Below are 19426 nucleotides of genomic sequence, written 5' to 3' on the forward strand. Positions count from 1 at the left end.
CTAGATTTTATCACAGAAATGTCCCAGGAGAGAGCAAATTGTTAGAGAAGAGCAGGACAGCCTGGAACTAGCGAGAAAAGCAGAGAAAAGCAGTACGCGAAACATGACCCAAGATTATTTGCAAAGCGTGGAATTTCGGGATGAATCTGTCATGAGCCGTCATTTCTCGTCCGTAGGGGTTGGACGGATGGAGGCCTTTGATTGGCTTGGAGGTTTGCTTACGGAGGCATGCTCTATGGTTTCTATGGAATGGGTTGGTGGTGTGTGTGGTTGGCGTTCGGGTGAGCGTAACACACCCTTATTCTCATTTCCATTCTCTGCACTTTTCTTTGCTTGGCTATCCCGTTTTGTGTCCTTGCTGCATTGTTTCAGCCAAGGTGAAACACGACAAGGTAATTCAGGATAGAAAGCTGTATCTAGTTGATGTGCTCCCTAGTTCTAGCAAGAGGTTTAATAGATAAGCTCTACCCTAGTCATGTTCTCAGTCAGTGGAGAAGACGTAGGTGGATCTCGTTGAGCTTCACTCCTAGGCTCGCCCAATAGATGGACCCAGCTTAACCAATCGGAAGTAATACGATTCGACTGGGAGTTTTCAACCGCCCTACAACTTAGTTTGTTAGTACAATTATACAATTACTAGAGGAGCAGAGGGGACTACGAGTTGTAGTTAGTACAAACTAATTCACTGTACTTACAATACAATTACTAAGAATTAGTTTGTAGTACAATTAAATAGGACAGATTTTATGTAATTAACTAACTTACTAAGTTTACTAGCAACTAGCCTATAATAAAGCTAATTCTTTTGCAGCTGTAGCGCTTAAATTATTGCTCCACTAAAGAGATTTCTCTTAGCTAGTATAGAGAGGAAATTAAGGGCTATCTTAAAAACAGTAGGGTACTGTAAACAACTAATCTAGAGCTACCAACCAAGTGGATCTGTATACATTAAACAGGTTATGAGATAGCTAATGCGAAGATAAGTGATTCCTTACTGTTTTTTTATATAATTATACTAAGAGGCGATACAGAAAACTCTGCTAGTTGCACTGCCTATAGCCCTTACGTGCTCTGTACAACGCTAATAACTTTACCTTAGGCCTCACCTTAAACCTTACCACTAAAAAAAGCCCATACAAGTTGTAATATAATATACTTTCTAGGCTTAAGTATAATTTAATACAACTTAGAGACTCACTACAACTCTACAATGCACATGATTGTAACGTATTGTATTCTACAAATCGTAGTCCTTCCTGTTGGTCACGCTGGATGGACCTTGGAAAAATCTAGTCACGCGCATTCATTTACATAAGTGTAGTCGTATTCAAAAGGAGGATATAGAATTTTGTGTATGTACAGCACGGAGGTAGTATTCCTACGGGAGAAAAAGATTGAGTAGTCTTGTTCCGTGTTCCCTTGGTTGGGGTTCGTGATATATCCATCCCCATCCATCCACCCATCTCCTAACGCCAGCCATTTCATGAAGTGTTGAATCATGGCGTTTCACATCTCGACTCATCTACTACACACCGAGTAAGCGAATCCGAATCCACTGCTCCTATTATAGCCTACACATCTCGCACACATCTAATGATTCGCGCCCACAAATGCCGGCGGCGCAGCCTCTAGATCGACTCTCTGAACACCCTCCATCAAACCATTGCTACTGCGGACCAAGTTACTAAAGTACTTTCTCGCGGTTTCGGATTCCGTCTTAAACTTGCTGGTCTCTTCTTTCTTGAGTTGCAGCTTCTCGACATTACGTTGCAGGCCGATGCGGACATCGTTGGCTGGGCCTTTGAGCGCACGACGGAGCTCCGAGGAAATGCGAAGAGCGTTGGCGTGGGTGTAGTCGATTGCTGTGAGCTGAGACGACAGTTTTGTGCTGAGGCGGTGTGGCAGAGAATGAGGAATTGAAGTTAGGACGTATGATATCCCGATGGCGACTGTCACCTGATTAGCAAATACATCTGAGGAAGAGAAGGCAATGCACTCACCGCCAGCAATGATGCCAGGTATTATGAGCTTCCGCACATTATTGGAGCCCATAATCTTGGCGGCCCCAAACACACCGTCGATCCACCCAACACCACCAATCATTCTACCTCCAACCATACCTGCAACTGTGATAGCCATGCTAGTACCGGCAACCTTCTCCTGCCGTTCCCAGAGGCTGGCAATGTCAAAGAAGTCCCAGAGCTCGATGTCAATATCAACCTGGCGGGCTAAAGCGTGCATTGGTTTCCTGAACATCCTCTCTGGACGGAACATGATATCAGCGTAGAGGTTGTTTCCAAGGTGGATTACGCCGATGTTCTTGATTCCATTGAAACCTTGTACGGCTTGTTGCCGTGCGTGTTCCTCACATAGGCGCACGGTTTCGGAAATTTCATGTAGCATTGAATCTCGGAGATCCTCTGCATATTGGTAGGCGGAGAGAAGTCCTGGATATGAGATTCCATGGTCCTGTTCTCCTATTCGTGCGATGCAGTTGTTCAGCGTATCTCGGGTGTAGCCGTAAACTTCTGATGTTGTGTCTTCGCCGAGACGATCAACGGTCTCGCCTGCTTCGGTCCGTGCTTTCTTCGACTCCTCGTACTCTGGTTCAAGAGCATCCATCTCTTTCTTCACTCTGTCAAGCTCCGACTGAGCAACATCCCGATTGATGGTGGCGAGGTTGTGGATGTCTCCTAGGACGTTCAGAAGATATGTCTTCGCGGGTGCAAGTTTAGACCTTGCCCTCTTCTCCAGGACAAATCGCCGCAGCGATGTTTCCAGCTCTGCGAAATCGCGAATCTTTTCCTCCTCTTTTGCCTTGCCCTTGCCTTTGTCGGAAGGGTCATCATCTCCATCGCCGTCGCCAGGAGAGCCGCTTCCACTGCTTGCCGCAATCATGGGGATAGCATTGCTTGATACGAAGTGGACTAGTTCGCTTGACTCCTTAAACGTAGCCGGACTCAGATGTTTAACCTGCTTCAGGATCATCTCTTGGCATCTCTGCTGATCTCGAATATTATCGAAGCCGTTGACCACCATGAAGATGTATGCTTTCTCGCGGGCTGCATTGAAGATGAAATCCTTGGCTGAGAGAGTGAAATGATTAGCAGCAGAGACTACAAAAACAACCACATCAATCTCTTCCTGGCGGGCAAAAACTGCGGTAGTCTTTACGGAGTCAGCGTTTAAGCCTGGGGCGTCTATAAGGGCAATATTAACGACTCCGTTGTTGAGCAATGATTCGTCCATAGATCGAATGTCTTGAATGTAGACCTTGCATTGTGAGAAGTGTTCGTTATCGGTCACAATCTTCTCCAGATCCTTCAGCTCGAAGACAGTGTATGTACTCTCATCGTGGCGGTTGTACGTGGAACCAATGGGTACCGCATGGACCTCTTCTACGCTACCATTCTCCCGAAAGTCAAGGACCTCGCAGAAAATGCTAGTACATGGCTGCTGATCCTCTGGAAGAAGTTTCCGCCGAAGGAGGGCATTGCAGAAGGTAGATTTTCCTGCGTTGAGGTCTCCGGTTACGAGGACCTTGCTTGACGTGTCCTCGATTCTCTCCTTGATGGCGTAGAGATGACGAATGCTCTGCTGGATCTGGCCGTCCAGCAGAGAAGCAATCGAGCCCTTCTCTAGAGAGTGTACCAAGTCCGTCTGGTTCCGGCTTCCTAGACGCAGTTCTAGTTTAAGCACAGAAAAATCATGAGCAAGCTGTGGCGTGACTAATCTAGGTTCTTGCTTCGGCTCCCGTTCTGCGGCGGAACTTGACTCTGCCACAGTTGTGGCTTCTCCCAGCGATGTGCCCGCTCGTTTTGGTGGCTGGGGTCGTCCACCCGAGCGCTCGAGGTCGAGGTCGGTCAGGGAGGATTGAGTATGATGGAGGGAAGGCCGGGGGTCGGCACGGTTATATGTGGGAGACTTCGGATCGGGCTGTACAGAAGGATAGTGCGCTGGCCACTTCATGTTCATCTCTTGGAAACTTTGGAGCGTCTCGATGGTCCCGTGGATGGCACGCGCGAGGACATTCTTGTTCTGGTTATACCGCAGCTGCAGCACATGGCTGCGCTGTCGGTCATAGTTGGCAGAGCCTACCCCGCCGTTTAGGAAGGGAGTGAGAGGCGGCGTAGGTCTGTCTTCGCCCATGTTAGGATGCCAGCTTGGTCCAGAGGTTTCGCCATTGACTAAACTTCCTCCATATCCCGAGTCATGATCGAGCATGTTTACAAGACGAGCCGCTGCTTCTGGTGTCGATCCGGAGCCGACTGTCAAGTAGCCTGGACGGGCGGGCCGGGGGACGAAGGGATCGGACGGCGGTGTGACATCGCGACGGGAGGAAGAAGACTCTTCAGGGGATCTGGGAGTGTTGGCGGGTTGGTCGGAGTCCATTGCGATGGTTAGGTGAATTGCGCGGGGAAATAAGGGCGCATAACGAGCTGAATTGGAGGTGCGCTCGAGGGGTGCGAGATATTGTGAAGGTGTCGACGGGATGTCGTAACGTGATGCAGGTGAGGGTTGTGCTCCCAGGGTGGCGAGTGCCAAGAAACGGCGGCGAGTGACTTTTGACAATCACGGGAATGAAAACAGTACAAGTGACCAGGACAAGCGAAATAGTGAGGGCAATCTGATGTTGGCGATTGCGAGTGTCGTTCACTAGAGTGGAATGATATCCTTCGGGAGGGGTGTAAGTGATATGGGAATTCATCTTGGCTTGGTGCATTTTGCATTTCTTCCTTGCAAAAACTCCCTACCTAGGTTGAACCACCGACCACCGATGTCCAGCCTGGGTGCAATACCTGCCTACTCTGTGGAGCGCCAACGTTCTCCACGAAACTCCTCTTGCGAATTCATCCCCCCCACTTCCCTAGAATCCGGCCGTGTTCACCCTCATCATGAATGTATGTCGTTTGCTGAACGAATCATGGTCAACCCTAACCCACATCGTCTTAGATCGTCGAATGGGCCTTTGGCAAGCGCATGACGCCCGCTGAACGGCTGCGCAAGCACCAGCGAGCACTCGAGAAGACCCAACGAGAATTAGACCGAGAACGCGTCAAGCTCGAGAACCAGGAGAAGAAACTGGTGCAGGATATCAAGAAGAGCGCCAAGAATGGACAGATGGGCCCACTGAGGATACAGGCAAAGGACCTGGTGCGGACAAGGAGGTGTGTAACAGGCAGAGCCCTCTAAATCCCCTCTGGGGACATGGGCTGACTCTGAAAACCAAGATATATCCAGAAATTCTACCAGATGCGAACACAGTTGCAGGCCATATCGTTGCGGATACAGGTTAGTGAGCTGGCAATCTGGTTGTCGGCGCTAGGGATCTAATTTTGAACAGACGGTGCGCAGCAATGAACAGATGATGCAGTCCATGAAAGGTGCCACTGGTAAGTTCTGGCATGGGAAGTTGCTTTGGCGACCCGGGCAACACATCTAACACATCCAGCGCTACTTGGGAGCATGAACCGGCAAATGAATCTGCCAGCCTTGCAGCGGATCGCTATGGAGTTCGAGAAGGAAAATGATATTATGGATCAGCGGCAGGAGATGATGGACGATGCCATTGACGACGTCACCGGTCTCGAGGACGAAGAAGAGGGTGAGGAGGTGGTCAACCAGGTCCTGGATGAGATAGGCATTGATCTTGGCCAGGCGGTATGTTCAGTTCTTCCACCAAGTCTACATATTCTAACGCTGGCGATCCAGCTGGGCGAAACGCCTACAGGCCTGCAAAAGACTGGAGTTCAAGAAGGTAGAGTGGCGCAGGCAGTGGGTGGAGGAGACCCAGGAGACGATGACCTCCAAGCGCGGCTAGACAGCTTGCGGAGATGAGTGAAACGGAACCCATGTCATGTTACGACGGAGTTATGGAGTCGCGGTAGGTGCCTGGAAGTGTAATGTCACGGCGCATGCATAGGGAAGACTCAGTCATTTCTGGGATTCACAGATTCTCTCGAATTCTCAGCCATCTCCTCAATCAATTTAGTATCATTCCAGCCATCCAGATGTGTGGAAGGTCTTCATCTTCATCTTGGTGGACTGCACCACAACACGCCCAAACGAATCAGCGCGTCATGCCTTACTAATTCAAAACGTCCTCAACTCGTAGTTCTCGAGGGTTTCTGCCGGCCTAAAGCTCACCGGAAGGAAGCCATGCGCTCAATGTCATGCGTTACCACACGAGAGCCTTGTGGCCGCAGTGAGGATATCTCGGGGGAGAAAATTGGCGGGGTGGTAGAATAAGGCTGCGGCTGCTCCTCGTCTCCGCTTCCTGAGGCCTGCACTGGCCAGGTTCCCATTCATCGCCATTGACCCCGACCCCCGCTTCCAATGCATGCATGGCCCTCTGCCACAACACCAGGCATTTTCCTACCGCATATCTACTTCACCTTCCCTCAAACCTGCCCTCCCATCGCTAACAGCATTTACACCTGCATTGTTCCACCGTCCCCTATCGCCCGTCCGCCCCCCGCCGCCTGCATCCGACGTCATTCGCCAGCCGCCCCCCAGCGCCTAATTAGCAGCCTCTTTCACCACATCCTTCGCATCTACACTTACCTCCACTCTCTTCACCGTCCCTGCCGCGCCCCTCTCCACGCGTGTTCCGTGACCAGCATTGCTAGCGGTACGTCAGACCCTGCGCAACGCGGCTTTGTCATCCACGGTTCCCGCAGCTCCCGCTATCCCGACTTTTGCGCCCCTCATTGCTTGCATTTCTGCAGGCCTCTTAGAATAACAACCATTGCTGATACATCGTCCCTGCGCACACTGTTGACGTCCCCACCCAGCGCGCCGCTACTCCGTTCCTCCTCCCTAAATTTAATCGTCAATTACCCCACCCGTCCTGCGCGCAGAGCGAGCTTCCGGCGCGAATCCATCAACCTGGCAGGAAACAAGCGTAGGAGCTTCTCCAGCCAAGGAGGCCTGTTAAACAGGATGTTTGGCACGTCGCCTGGGAAGGACGACGATGCTGCTGCGGTAGACTCTCCTGCCGGGGGTGAGTCTGCAGCGTTAGCTTCCACCAACGAGACTATAGAGCGGAAGAACAGCGATGTGAGCCCCAGCGGCGGGGGGAAGCGAAGAAGCAGCGGAGTCTCGCGCGCCAGGGATATGTTCTCCAGCGCCAAGCAGTCATTACACCTCCATGGCTCTTCTCCAACATCTACCACCATCAACTCGGAGAAACTAAACCAAACACCGATACAGAAACTTGGAAAGTCCGATCCAGCGCTCAATGTCCCTCAGGGTTCTCTGAATAATTCTGCTGGCGAATCTGCGCCTGGCCCGCGCTCGACCTTTAGGGTAGGCGTCACGGAAGATAAGAACAAGAAATGTCGTAGGACTATGGAGGACACACACGCATATTTGTACAATTTCCTCAGCACCCCTGCACCCTCATACAGCGGAGACAAAGGCCGAAATTCCACCTCTGACTCAAGTTCAAATCACTCTGACCCAACAACCCAACCTATGGTAGAGACAGACAATGGATATTTTGCAATTTTCGATGGCCATGCTGGAACATTTGCGGCGGATTGGTGTGGAAAGAAATTGCATCTTCTATTGGAGGACACAATCCGAAAGAACCCAAATACACCGATACCCGAGCTTTTAGATCAAACTTTCACTACTGTCGACCAGCAACTAGAGAAGTTGCCGCTTAAGAATAGCGGCTGCACTGCAGTAATAGCAGTGTTGCGGTGGGAAGACCGGGTTCCAAACGCTCAGTCTTCGACTGGCTCGGTCCTCTTCGCACCGGCTGCTGTCTCTGCAGTGAAGGGTGCGTCGGAAAGCGGAGATAAACAAACGGATACCGCTGACCCAGCTCCAGAGTCGGCTGCAGACTCACAAGCTATGCCCCAGGCAGAAGCTCACCCTGCCGAGGTAAGGCTGCGCAACGATGCTAGTCGCCAGAGGGTCTTGTATACGGCGAATGTTGGCGACGCCCGAATTGTCCTCTGTCGGAACGGGAGAGCTCTTCGCCTATCGTACGACCATAAAGGCAGCGATGAGAATGAGGGAAGACGTGTCGCTAGTGCTGGTGGCTTGATACTGAACAACCGCGTCAATGGTGTTCTGGCTGTCACGCGAGCCCTGGGGGATGCTTATATGAAAGACTTGGTCACTGGGCACCCGTATACCACGGAAACCGTGATCCAGGCAGATCAAGATGAGTTTCTGATTCTTGCTTGCGATGGTGTAAGTTTATTAGGATAGCCAAGCGAATAACAACTAACAGTCTTGTAGCTGTGGGATGTATGCTCTGACCAGGAAGCAGTCGACTTGGTTCGTCATGTTCAGGATCCGCAAGCAGCCTCGAAGACTCTGGTCGACCACGCTTTAGCGCGCTTCTCGACTGACAATTTGTCCTGCATGATTGTCCGGTTCGACAATAAGGCTCTCAAACAACGCAGACACGAATCTCTGATGGGGGTTGACGGCGACAGCGCCAAGGCTGGAATCAGCGAAGCAGACGCGATCGTCTCACAGGTAAGGAAATACATGGGCGAGTTCGACCAACCGACCGAGAACGCCACTGCTGAGATGATCATGGAGGAGGAGGAGTCCGAACCTGGACCTGAGCCGAATGTGGAGGCGTTGAAGACCACGGCCAAAAACAGCTGAAGCACACCCTGTGCAAAAGTCTGCATGTAATTTTCAAATTACGGGGCTCAAGCAGGCGCGCTGTTGTGTTTCTGGAGTTGTGGTATCCTTGAATTTTACTAGGTGTACTCTTTGAGGTCTCCTTTCTGATGAACACACTGTTTGATTTTAACTGTACCAATGAAGCCAGGTGTTGCGAGGGTTTTCCTTGACACCAAAGCATATGAGCTATTCGAGAGCGCACTTGGTAATGAAAACAATCAACTCTACACCGCTGTCATCCTCCACCTGACCGGATCTAGTGAATGATCGTTTGCACCCCCATCCATGGTTGTTGTCAGATCTAATCGCTGCCACACGGACCAAGCCCCACTTTTAGCGCATGGCAGCTCGTGACGGCGTAGTTTCAACTTCCACCTCGACTGCACCACAGCCCTACAACCTCACATTCATTCTCCCGGCTCTCGCTCGCTTCATTCCCGCCAGCCTCCGTTTTTGGGGTAAATTACATTCCCCCATGCGGCTCCATCCAAAGGAGCACCGCAGCCACAATGTCTGGTGCAGACCTTGCCGAAACCACGACGCCTGCCCCGCCGCCGAATGCCACCACAGCTAGCGATGTGCCGGAGCGACCGCTTTTCGTGGCGCCGAGGACATATCTCGAACAGGCAAAGCCCATAATGCCGCAAAAACTACTCACCGTGTTGGAACGAGAACAGATGGACGCACTGGTACGTGGAGACCTGCAGCTTGTGGAGGAACCGAGTGTTTGGACGGATTGGGGGCTAGTACCGGCTGACAGGAAGCATAGAGAACGATTCGAGCTTTCTTGAAAGTCAGGACGAGTTACGATGTCATGCCCCTCAGCTTTCGACTCATTGTTTTCGATACCAGTTTGTTAGTGAAGAAGAGTCTAAATATATTGATACAGAATGGTATTACTCTCCTGTTCACCACCCAAAGATTTTTCTCCTGACAGCGGGCATAGGCATTGTTTCAGCTCCGCTATGGGATTCGAAGAGCTCAACATTTGCGGGACTCTTGACGACCTCGGACTACATCAACGTCATACAATATTATTGGCAGAATCCGGATGCACTGGCAAGAGTTGATCAGTTTCGGCTGAACAGCCTACGGGGTTTGCCCCCTTTCTTTCTAAGCTTTAGAAACGGAGGATAACAGGTCGAACCAGATATTGAAAAAGCTCTCGGCGTAACGCCAATCGAAACGGTATCCATTCACCCGGAACGTCCGCTCTACGAAGCCTGCCGTAAGATGCTCTCCTCACGTGCGAGACGTATACCCCTCGTCGATATCGACGACGAAACACACCGTGCCATGGTTGTATCTGTCATCACGCAGTACCGCATTCTCAAATTCGTCGCGGTAAACGTAAAAGAGACTCAGATGTTGCGGATGCCACTGAAGGATCTGAATGTAGGGACCTACGAGGAGTTGTGTACCGCGAATATGGATACCCCAGTTATGGATGTTATTCATATGTTGGTCAAAAAAAGTATTTCTAGCGTCCCCATTTTGGATAAGGATGGTATGTGGTGCAAATATCATGTCTTGTTTGTGGACTCTTGCTCATAATTGTAGGCGCTGTGATCAATGTGTTCGAAGCAGTTGACGTCATCACGCTTATCAAGGGAGGCGTCTACGATGATCTCAATCTGACCGTCGGGGAAGCTCTCCTGAAGCGTTCCGACGTAGGTTACCCTCAACCCGCCATCCTGTTAAAAGCAGTTTACTAAGTGTTAGTAGGAATTCGCAGGCATTTACACCTGTTCGATGAACGACCAAGTCGGCACAATCTTCGACACCATTCGCCGGTCCCGCGTCCACCGCTTCGTCGTCATCGACGAAGAGCGCCGGCTCAAAGGCGTCCTAACTCTCAGCGACATCCTCGAGTACATTTTATTGGAGGGCGAAGAGAACGAGTAGAAGGACCTGTTCCAACTCCTCGTAAAGAAATGCCCAATTTCCTCATACTCACCAAAACACTTTAATTAGGATCTCGATGTCAAGCAGGCAGGCTTTTCTGGAAAGGGATAGTTGGGGCGGGGAGGAGGGCATTGGTAAGTTTTAATTGTAGGATTCTTTGGCAGCGGAGCATAGCATCCCAAGCATCAAAGGAACCCACTTATACATGATGGTATCTTAAATGAGTGGGTTTGATATATCCCGTTCTCTCTTGACTCGGAGTTGAGGAAATGCATAGACGATTTTCGTATACAGAGTTTCAAGAATAATGGTGCTTACTTCGCTTGGACTGAGATCTTGGCTGGTCCCAGTCGGACCGTAGGTAGGCTCAGAGTGCTGAAGATATATAATGCCTGTGTTTTCCATATGCATGGCATTGGTAGACAATCTTCCCCCATATTTTGGTTTCATCCATCTCCTATCTGCTTTTCGAGTCATCCTGTTTTAGTTCTCTACGAGGTTTCGCAATCATACCAAAGAAATATTACACTCAGTGCATTTTAGAGAACGCTAGTACGGATCATGAGCAGCGAGAAATTATTCTATAAAGAGTCCACCAAGAAAAATCAGGCTTCAGTCCCAAATTTTCGAATAACTTCAAAGCCCTGTCCTTGTCGACGAGCATCCGAAACCATTCCCAGCCCCCAAATCGTCAACGATACCTTCGAAACCTAAGCCAATAATCCAGAATTCTTCATCGCTACCTACCGCCCTATTCTAACTTTGGTATCTGAGGCCTTGAGCAGCAAAAGCTTCCTAGGCCTATCATATTGGCCGCTCTCGGCCGCCACACAAACAGCCCCATCTTGGCGCATATCATGGAAACTTTTAATGCGAACAATGCGAGAGGTATCTCCAAAATACCTTCTACGACCAACAAAACCTGGGGCTCTTCAGCTTTGCGCTACTATTCAGCTAGGTGGGGAAAAGGTATAAGGTAGGTTCCATTTCTCATCTCAACTCTCCATCACCCTCCTCCTTCCAACTTCTCACTCAGTATGGAGAAACACGACCAGCCCGTTGACGAAAAGGACGAAGATCTAATCAAACAAGGGATCTTGAAAGCCGATACCGAATCCATCGTCTCCTCCGCTCCATCCCGCAGCGAACAAGTCGAGGAAGACGCCAAGGTGCCTATTGATGACACCACATTTTCTCCCACGCGCACCTTCTACATCCTCAGACACAATCTCTTCTCTACTGAAATCAACCTCATCGATATCAGCTCTGAAATTGCCGTGAACTCGCCCTACAGTGGCGGCGAAATCAGTAACGAGCTGCGTGATGCTGCGCGCGAGTTAAGCAAAGATGAAATGCGAACGTCCAACCCAGCGTACCGGCTCAAGCGTCCGCATTGGTGGAATTCGACGTGTAAGATGAGTGGAATTGCGGCGGAAGAACTGGAACTGGCATCATGGAAGCATCCGAGCATGTCGTTCGGAAAAGCGTCCATTACCTTCCCGCAAAACTCGACCCACAGCTCCCACAATTTCATCATGGCACCGGTGAAATGGTATCGTCGCACAAACGAGTGGGTACAAGATAGCGTGACCTACTCCTGGCGCTGCAATAGCAAATATAAAGCCAATCGCATGACGCTGTACAAGAAGATTGGAGGAAAGAATATAGTTGTTGCGCGGTATGCGCAGCGATGGGGTAGTTGGGTTACTGGGGGAGTTTTGTTGGTGGATGCAGTGGAGGTGGATGAGGTTGTGGCAGGGTTGACGGCTTGTGTTATGCTGAGGAGAATGCAGCAGAGGGCGGCTGAGAGGATGAAGAGTGCGGGTGTGGGAGGGGGTGGGGGTGGGGGTGGGGGAGATTGATCATTTTGCGAAGGGAAATGGATGACTCGTTTGGAGATGACGGGGATTTGGGGGTAGTAGAGAATAGAATTGAATGCAGTCGGCATATGTTTCTATCGAATTAATACAACATTTTGGTGTTTTATGAGATGCGAGATTTCACAATCATCGGTCTGCTTGAGCATACTTTGCTGGAACTAAACCAAGCAAAAAGGTTGATCAAGGTGAGCTAGAATAGTGTAGCTATACTTGATTAAGGGAAAGACCTGCGCGCTCTCGATAGGAGCTTTATGCCCTTAACTTTGACGATTTTGCCTTCTTCTTTAGCTTTCTAATAGGAAATGGCTCAAGGACTCGTGAGAGAGAGGCACCCTGCCACATTCCTATCGAACCTTGTATCCCATTTCAGTATCACCGCGTAACTTGAGCAAGACTGTGGGGGAGGAAACTAACGAATTACTTAGAGTGAAAGATGCCGTCTGCACAGTGGAGGCGTAACTTCAAATCCATGCCTCTTTTGCCATAAATGCCGTAACTTTCCAAATTTGACAGTAACTCTTGTTCGTAGGACGAAGGGCTTTTAATCTTGTAGACTCCATCACTTAGTCGACTGAACTTCTCCATAACTCCTCCCCAAATCCTTTGACCAGTTTGGGGAGTGTACGGAGAGCCTGAAAGACGTGACGCGAAAGAAAAACAGAATCAAACTTGCTAAAAAATAGGGAAGGACAATTTCCAGTCGTTTAAAAAATGTCACTTATGTCCAGCGTGATGAATACTTAGCTCATTCGGTAGAAGAATACATATTATCTTGTTCCTTGAAGCTGTTGGCCCGTTGCTCACCTTCACACTTTTCAATACTCCCTCTTGCCCTCCTTTTACATGACTAATGAAATTCCTGCCTGTAGCTACACTAGCACTACTAGTCAGTCTCGTTGCTAGTGTAGTATTCTTTCCGTATAAAATCCCTTTTGAAATTGCCAAGCGCGAGGAAGGCTTCGACGAATACCACTTGGGCCCTATTAAGAAGACAGCTACAGCCGGGATTCCTCCTCTTCTAGGACTGGCGCTGGAAAGTGGGTAGATTCCTCCATCACAGTCTTACCATCTAAATTCGGAGTTTGGAAGGGTAAACGTGATTGTAAATTTTGCAATATGGGAAGGATTCAGGCAGCAGATGCGAACAAAGCTACCCTTCTCTCCTCAATCCATATATCTAAAATGAAAACTACGACAAGGGAAAATTTCATCCGTGCTCTTGAGCCATAGTTGCGGCCGTTATTTACAATCAACTCTATTATGTAACTAAAGACCAGGAAGCCTGCTTCCTCATTACAGGTACGCCGTCCATAGTTTCGGAAATGGTGTTGAATTAATTAATATTCTCCACCAATGCGTGATTTAGTGGTATGCTACGAAAGAGACTACGGTAAGGCTAGCGGCACTACCCGTTTAATTCGAGGCCAATCACGGCTTCCTCATATGGTTCCAGAAGGCCAAAGAAAGTTCACTCGTACATGCGATGAATAACTCATGGAAGCGGGAAAGCTAATCAACAATTCCGCACTCATCGACCCCATCGGTAAACTTACCGACCATGCTCGACCAAAGAGAAGCTAAGGAAAGACGGGGGTGTCACCTATTATACTTCGTTAGAGAACCTCATCACTGGGATCACCCTGCAGGAGAGTCAAGAATAGTAATACTAGACAGATTTGCAAGCTTCCCTTCTTCGATGAGGATATGGAAGATAACAATTGGTGCCCTAAACCAGAAAGTTAAGAGGAAGCTTATCCATCCCACAGATCCCCCGGGGCTTCCGATAATTGTACAAAAGGCATAGTATAGAGACAAGATTGCCCGTACACCCATACTAGAGGTATGGAATCTTGCGACCTTGAATCCTACTGCTCGTTTGAGATGAAGGTTTAGGGAGCCTTCTGTGTGGAATATAGAATCGATGTTAGACCAGTATCCACGAAGGCAGCCCAACTGAGAACTGTAGCGTTATCTTGTATTTACCTCCCGAGGATGTTCGGTCCCCCGTGAAACTAGGAGCTGAGAAACAGATGCAGTATAGCGCCACTAAGACAGAGAGATTCATACAGGACGATGAGAATGCGGCTATTGGGGATTCTTGTGAGAACGACTAGCCATTCGGAGGATAGGGCCTAAAAGTCACAAAGGGATTAGTTAATATATCAGCCAGTATTGATATCGGTTGGAAAGACGGGGCCCTAGAGGAGAGGGTTTTCGCTGCAGGAACTTATGTTAAGTCGGATAGTCGAAGTATAGGACTCGATTGTATACAATAGTGTAGAAGGATAGCTAGCTAGCTCTTTATACGTTCATGCCTAGCCTTGGCTAGTTTGAGTCTCCTTGTCAGGTCACAGGGCTGGCCCCTAAGTAGAGTGCACAACACGGGCGCAGCCATGTCCCTCGAATCGAGATAGAACCTCGGTTTTGTGCAAAAGAAAGTAAAATGTACTGTTTTCGCTGAATATCTGTACATCATCAACGCCCGATATATACAATGGCTGAAAATGGTATCTGGCAAAAAAGGTTGCTGTTTCCAAGACAGTGCTGAAATGTATGTAACCCCAAATAACTCCTGCGTAAATGCTATCTTTGATATAGATGGTGCGAAAGATTTTTGCGACCCAAAAAGTCCTTGCGATGGGTTCCTACTTTTGGCTCAACATATGTTTGAACTTCTCGATCTAAGATTTGTCAGTCATAGTCTCTGCTTCTTGCTAATGCTTCGTGCTCACCTTTGTGGACAAATACTTCTCCACTTCCTCACTTCTTATCCCAGCTTTCCCCCCAGTCTTCCAAGCCAATGGCACCATAGCCACTCTCTCCCTTACCACCACTTCTCTTCCTGGCCCCTCCACCGCCCTGACCTTATCGGGATTATTCGTCAACAGTCTGATGCCATCCTCCCCTCCTAACCCCAAATCGATCAGCATAGCCGTCGCTAGACCATAACTCCTCGCATCCGCCGGATGTCTGAGTAAAATATTCGCCTCATATGTATCATTGCCCAGATCCTGGAGATTGTACGCTTTGAGTTTTTCGCCGAGACCAATACCGCGGCCTTCTTGGCGGAGGTAGATAATGGCACCACCAGATGGAGAGAGCGAGGGGTCAGACATCAGACGTGCAGCTTCGTCGAGTTGCTCGCCGCAGTCGCAGCGGGCGGACCAGACCGTCTCACCGGTGTAGCATTCGGAGTGGATGCGGACGAGTGGCAATTCGAGGTTGGAGGTGGGGGTTTGGACTTCGCCAGATTCCGACGATGCCGCTGAAAAGGGTGTGAGGAGCCCATTTGTCTTCACAGTTTGTAGATTGCCAGAATCTGGATTATTTAAGACCTTTTGATTTGGCAGCACGCCCTCGGACCTTTTGATTTGTTCTATCCGGGAGCTGGTTCGTCCAGGATAGAGGCGGCCTACGTATGCGCCCCGCGTCATGCGGTCAAGTTCAGTTTCTCCAGGGCGCTCGGCATCTAAGCTGCGGGAACGGATATTGTTTCCAAAGACAATTGCTAGGTGCTCCTTCGTATCTATGCTGTTCCTGTAAACATGCAGCCACATTTCCTGGCCCGCCGTGGTAGGTATTCTTGCACGCACTTCGCATTCAACGACTGGAAGGATCTGTAGCAGATTCGGGGCAGGGGTATCCGAAGGCAGAGAAGTATCAACTGGCGTCGAGCGGGGTGGCCTGGGGTGCGAAGGAGTGGAGAAACCGGGAGTGGCGGGAGGCGTGAATGCGGGCGAGATCAGGGACGGCGGAGGTTCGTGGGGAGTCGCAGTCGCCAAACTCTCGTCCTGCATCGACTGGTCTTCGGCCTCATCCACCGAAGGGACGAGGTTGAAGCCGTCTAGCCGTCGGGGGCTTGATGCCTTTGGTGAATACAGCGGGGCCAGGGCTGGCGAAGCGTGTGCGGGGAGATCTGGCATGGTTGGAATTGGGTATTCAGCTGAACGGAAAGGTAGCAGAAGGTTTGCAGAGCGGCGATTGGGGTTGCAGGACTGTTAAAGAGGAGTTCCCATTGCGCAATGAAATCTTTGGGTTGCGGCTATGACACCGAGGCTTGAGCTTTTGGTGGGGGCGAGTCGCTTCCGAAGAGTGCGGAACCTCAACGGCTTTTGTGCCGACTTCGGGAATGTCATATGTAAGCATCGTCAGCTAAGGCGCCGTAAGCAGATTCAAATCAATTTAAGGCATTTCGGAAGCCGTGGAAGCCTCGATATCATCATTCCTGTCGTACGACCATTTCGGCGTGTTTTCGGCCCGAGTGCTACGTGCTACAAAAGCAAGACAGGTGTCCAAAATAATCCCAGAACGCCAGTTAACCACCGCTTGATCCAATTAGGACATGACACTTTAATCAACACGACGCTCCCTACCCCAGACTTCATCCACAGTCTTCTTACCTTTCGTCTCTGGAACAAACCAAGATATGAAGAGGAAGAAGAAAGCAGACAACGCCGCGAAGATGAAATAGACTTTGCCGTGCAGGACTGCGCTGGCTAGGGGGAAGAACTGTGCGACAACAAACGTTGCAATCCAATTGGCACCAAGTGCGATGCTTTGGGTTGCGCCTACGGCATCAGGTCCGACAAGCTCGCTTGATAGGATGAATGGAACAGGGCCGAGCCCGAGGGCGAAGCTGGAGACGAAAAGTAAAACGGCGACAGCGGAGAGGATGCTGATGGATCTTATGATGCCTATAGCCAGCAGAAGTGAACTTATACCCATGCCAGTGAGAGAGTTCAGAAGGCAGGTTTTGCGACCTAACTTGTCCACAAGAGGAGCACACCCGGCCGTAACAATGATGTTGATGGCTGAGACAGCGAGGTTGAGAAGCGCAGAGTTCGACTGAAGCAAATCTGCAAGCAGAGACACACCGTACATGACAATGCTGTTAATACCTACAGATGTATAATTAGCTAAATTCTCTTAGGGTAATGAAAAGACACATACCGCTGAATTGCTGAGCCAACATGACCATTATAACGGCGATGGCGGCTTTACTGTACTCGGGGTGGCGCAAGACTTGAATAATGCTGAGCGCGTCCTCTTTTGCTAATTTGCGCTTCGAGGTGGAAGATTCGCTGTGATGAGATATGTGATCTTCGTCTTGAAGTAATGTCTGCTCCTCATCTAGAGTTGAATTTAGTGTCGTGAAGTTCAGAAGCTAGGACACGAACTTACCATCCATTTCGTCGGCACTTTCCATCCCCCAGCCGCTGACTTCCTCGTCGATGTCAAACTTCTCACCCCGAATTTTCCGGAGTATCCTCTTTGCTTTGACGGAGTTTCCCTGATCCGCGAGGTATTTTGGGCTTTCGACAGACAGGAGAAGACCAAGGAATTGGCCGACCCCGATGACGCCACCAGCAGCAAGAATGATTCTCCAGTATTGCCCTCTACTCAAAAAGTAGCCCAGAATTTGTGCGACGAGGATTCCAAAATTACACATAATCTGCGTGAAGGCTCCAAAGAAGCCTTTCTCAGCTGGTGGAGCAATTTCTGAGATGTAGATAGGCACCACTACGACCGCAGCTCCAGCTCCAATGCCCGACACTAGTCTTCCAAAAGCCATTACGCCGATATTTGGGGATAACGCTTCAAAGACGGGACCAAGCGCGAAGAAGAAGGTAGTGATTCGCATAGTATTAAGGCGACCGTAGCGGCCCGAGAGGGGCCCTGCAGACAAGGCCCCTATGAGACCGCCGAGTGTGTACATGGAGCCAACCGCACCCCACTGCGTGGAATCCATTTGAATGCATTGTGGAAGACTGGTGGAGGCTGCTACGATCGACTTCTTCTTACACCGAATGACATCCTCGGGGGCGTTCAGTTCCGCCTGGCCATATTAGCTAAGGTAGTCTATCTCCTGACTTGCGGCTCATACCAAGTGAAATCCGAAGAGAAGCGGGCCGAGAGTCGCAACGAAGAGCAGGTAGAGGAAGTAGGGCGTGAGGTCGCGGAACCACGTGCGTAGGTCCATGGTGTGAGGCTCGCGGAAGCTGGGGCGGTTGAAGTCAGAGGGGTCCTCGGTGAATGTGTCGTACTACACGCGCACGTTAGACATCATATTCATAACACAGTAGTCGCAGCAACAAGCAAAGCAGTGGATAAGGGCGCGGCATCCGCTACCACAGCCCGGGGATTATATAGTACCTTTTAGCCTGTCACAGGCACACGATGCTTTTCACGTCGTCGTCATTGAGCGGCGACTTTGCGGGCAGTTCCAGCAGCGGAGCGATGGTGGAAGCGTTGATGCTTCGGAGGTGGCCGTGTGTGGGAACTCTGGGTGGTGATGGGTGATGGGTGAACAAGAGGACAAGCCTGAGGCTCTGCGGGGAGCCAGAACAGGGACTGTATCAAAATGGCCAACAGGGACTCTAAGCCCTCCTCCCTCTATGCCGTGCCCACCCATCGATCGATAATTAATTCACTCCATCCGCCTGTCTCACCTTCACGTCAGCGTGTACCCCGTCTAGCTGCACCTCGCGATTTCCAGTCTGGGTGGGTTTCAAGCAGTGATCCACAGTGCAGCGTGGCCGCCTCCCCGGGCAAGGAGCTGGTCGGCCTCAATGCGCATCTGCCGACCGCGGAGCCATATGTAAACGAGCAGCTAGACGCAACAAAATGAATCATCCGTCGACAAATCCCCCGTCTTCGGGAGGCCCACCCTCAGCCTCTGCTTCCGCCCGAACCGCGTTGAGGAGTAGTGTCGTGGCAGCCTTCAACGGTCGGTATCCCCTCTGCAATTGTCTTCCGAGCTCTCAACTTCCTTTCCTCTTCTCCTCGCTGCTTCTTCTGCCCCCACCGGCCTCTTATCGCCACTTGCTTTTGTTTTTCTTCCCCTTGCAGCTTCTGCTTTCTCTGATCGATCATGGCTGGTGCATCAGCCGCCTGATCAAAGCTCCGCGTGCCTCGCCCGAGGTTACAGTGCTGAACGCTCACTCTTCATAACACTTTGCGCTCCTCAACCTGTCCCTCTCTTCCTTCCT

The 19426-nt window shown here is 50.2% G+C and overlaps 7 protein-coding genes across 7 annotated transcripts; 5 read left to right on the forward strand and 2 right to left on the reverse strand.

Annotated features, from left to right (window-relative positions):
- Positions 1-1320: 1320 nt before the first annotated feature.
- BDR25DRAFT_334644 (mitochondrial fusion GTPase protein) lies at positions 1321-4680 on the reverse strand. The gene is made up of 2 exons (XM_033692950.1): positions 2001-4680; positions 1321-1949 (listed from the first exon to the last, which is right to left on the reverse strand). The coding sequence occupies exons 1-2, from the start codon at positions 4390-4392 to the stop codon at positions 1591-1593; spliced, it is 2751 nt and encodes a 916-aa protein (XP_033547012.1). The 5' UTR covers positions 4393-4680; the 3' UTR covers positions 1321-1590.
- Positions 4681-4697: 17 nt separating this feature from the next.
- BDR25DRAFT_304122 (Snf7-domain-containing protein) lies at positions 4698-6003 on the forward strand. The gene is made up of 6 exons (XM_033690143.1): positions 4698-4901; positions 4954-5168; positions 5232-5292; positions 5345-5393; positions 5453-5661; positions 5713-6003. The coding sequence occupies exons 1-6, from the start codon at positions 4896-4898 to the stop codon at positions 5836-5838; spliced, it is 666 nt and encodes a 221-aa protein (XP_033547013.1). The 5' UTR covers positions 4698-4895; the 3' UTR covers positions 5839-6003.
- Positions 6004-6942: 939 nt separating this feature from the next.
- On the forward strand, positions 6943-8631 carry BDR25DRAFT_227113 (PP2C-domain-containing protein; the record flags this gene model as incomplete). Its single annotated transcript, XM_033685239.1, has 2 exons — positions 6943-8205; positions 8254-8631. 2 exons carry the CDS (start codon positions 6943-6945, stop codon positions 8629-8631), a joined length of 1641 nt encoding a protein of 546 aa, XP_033547014.1.
- A 401-nt stretch (positions 8632-9032) lies between these two features.
- On the forward strand, positions 9033-10665 carry BDR25DRAFT_37648 (nuclear protein SNF4). Its single transcript, XM_033697451.1, has 6 exons — positions 9033-9341; positions 9422-9545; positions 9599-9748; positions 9803-10159; positions 10213-10322; positions 10378-10665. Exons 1-6 carry the CDS (start codon positions 9162-9164, stop codon positions 10555-10557), a joined length of 1101 nt encoding a protein of 366 aa, XP_033547015.1. The 5' UTR covers positions 9033-9161; the 3' UTR covers positions 10558-10665.
- A 929-nt stretch (positions 10666-11594) lies between these two features.
- Positions 11595-12419, forward strand: BDR25DRAFT_343379 (uncharacterized protein; the record flags this gene model as incomplete). Its single annotated transcript, XM_033693821.1, has 1 exon — positions 11595-12419. One exon carries the CDS (start codon positions 11595-11597, stop codon positions 12417-12419), a length of 825 nt encoding a protein of 274 aa, XP_033547016.1.
- A 2297-nt stretch (positions 12420-14716) lies between these two features.
- Positions 14717-18751, reverse strand: BDR25DRAFT_334648 (uncharacterized protein). The gene is made up of 7 exons (XM_033692951.1): positions 18591-18751; positions 18322-18480; positions 17619-18273; positions 17388-17567; positions 16811-17335; positions 15170-16281; positions 14717-15118 (listed from the first exon to the last, which is right to left on the reverse strand). The coding sequence occupies exons 2-7, from the start codon at positions 18415-18417 to the stop codon at positions 15083-15085; spliced, it is 2604 nt and encodes an 867-aa protein (XP_033547017.1). The 5' UTR covers positions 18418-18480; positions 18591-18751; the 3' UTR covers positions 14717-15082.
- Positions 18752-18823: 72 nt separating this feature from the next.
- BDR25DRAFT_37675 (uncharacterized protein) lies at positions 18824-19422 on the forward strand. The gene has a single exon (XM_033697460.1). It carries the CDS (start codon positions 19062-19064, stop codon positions 19386-19388), a length of 327 nt encoding a protein of 108 aa, XP_033547018.1. The 5' UTR covers positions 18824-19061; the 3' UTR covers positions 19389-19422.
- Positions 19423-19426: the final 4 nt, after the last annotated feature.

The sequence above is a fragment of the Lindgomyces ingoldianus genome (genome assembly GCF_010093535.1).
Source record: "Lindgomyces ingoldianus strain ATCC 200398 unplaced genomic scaffold BDR25scaffold_18, whole genome shotgun sequence".
Lineage (NCBI taxonomy): Eukaryota > Fungi > Ascomycota > Dothideomycetes > Pleosporales > Lindgomycetaceae > Lindgomyces > Lindgomyces ingoldianus.

Excerpts from the sequence above, each read along its gene's own strand:
- BDR25DRAFT_334644 (XM_033692950.1), bottom strand. The coding sequence starts at position 4,392 with ATGGACTCCGACCAACCCGCCAACACTCCCAGATCCCCTGAAGAGTCT. Across the intron at positions 1,950-2,000 it reads ACCTGGCATCATTGCTGGCG|TCGCCATCGGGATATCATAC; the intron begins GTGAGTGCATTG and ends ATCAGGTGACAG.
- BDR25DRAFT_304122 (XM_033690143.1), top strand. Across the intron at positions 5,293-5,344 it reads CCATATCGTTGCGGATACAG|ACGGTGCGCAGCAATGAACA; the intron begins GTTAGTGAGCTG and ends AATTTTGAACAG. Across the intron at positions 5,394-5,452 it reads GTCCATGAAAGGTGCCACTG|CGCTACTTGGGAGCATGAAC; the intron begins GTAAGTTCTGGC and ends TAACACATCCAG.
- BDR25DRAFT_37648 (XM_033697451.1), top strand. The coding sequence starts at position 9,162 with ATGTCTGGTGCAGACCTTGCCGAAACCACGACGCCTGCCCCGCCGCCG. Across the intron at positions 9,546-9,598 it reads AAATATATTGATACAGAATG|GCATTGTTTCAGCTCCGCTA; the intron begins GTATTACTCTCC and ends CAGCGGGCATAG. Across the intron at positions 10,160-10,212 it reads CCCCATTTTGGATAAGGATG|GCGCTGTGATCAATGTGTTC; the intron begins GTATGTGGTGCA and ends TCATAATTGTAG.
- BDR25DRAFT_334648 (XM_033692951.1), bottom strand. The coding sequence starts at position 18,417 with ATGGACCTACGCACGTGGTTCCGCGACCTCACGCCCTACTTCCTCTAC. Across the intron at positions 17,336-17,387 it reads GTTGGCTCAGCAATTCAGCG|GTATTAACAGCATTGTCATG; the intron begins GTATGTGTCTTT and ends ATACATCTGTAG. Across the intron at positions 16,282-16,810 it reads GACTGTGGATGAAGTCTGGG|ACGGCTTCAACCTCGTCCCT; the intron begins GTAGGGAGCGTC and ends CCCGACGGCTAG.
- BDR25DRAFT_37675 (XM_033697460.1), top strand. The coding sequence starts at position 19,062 with ATGAATCATCCGTCGACAAATCCCCCGTCTTCGGGAGGCCCACCCTCA.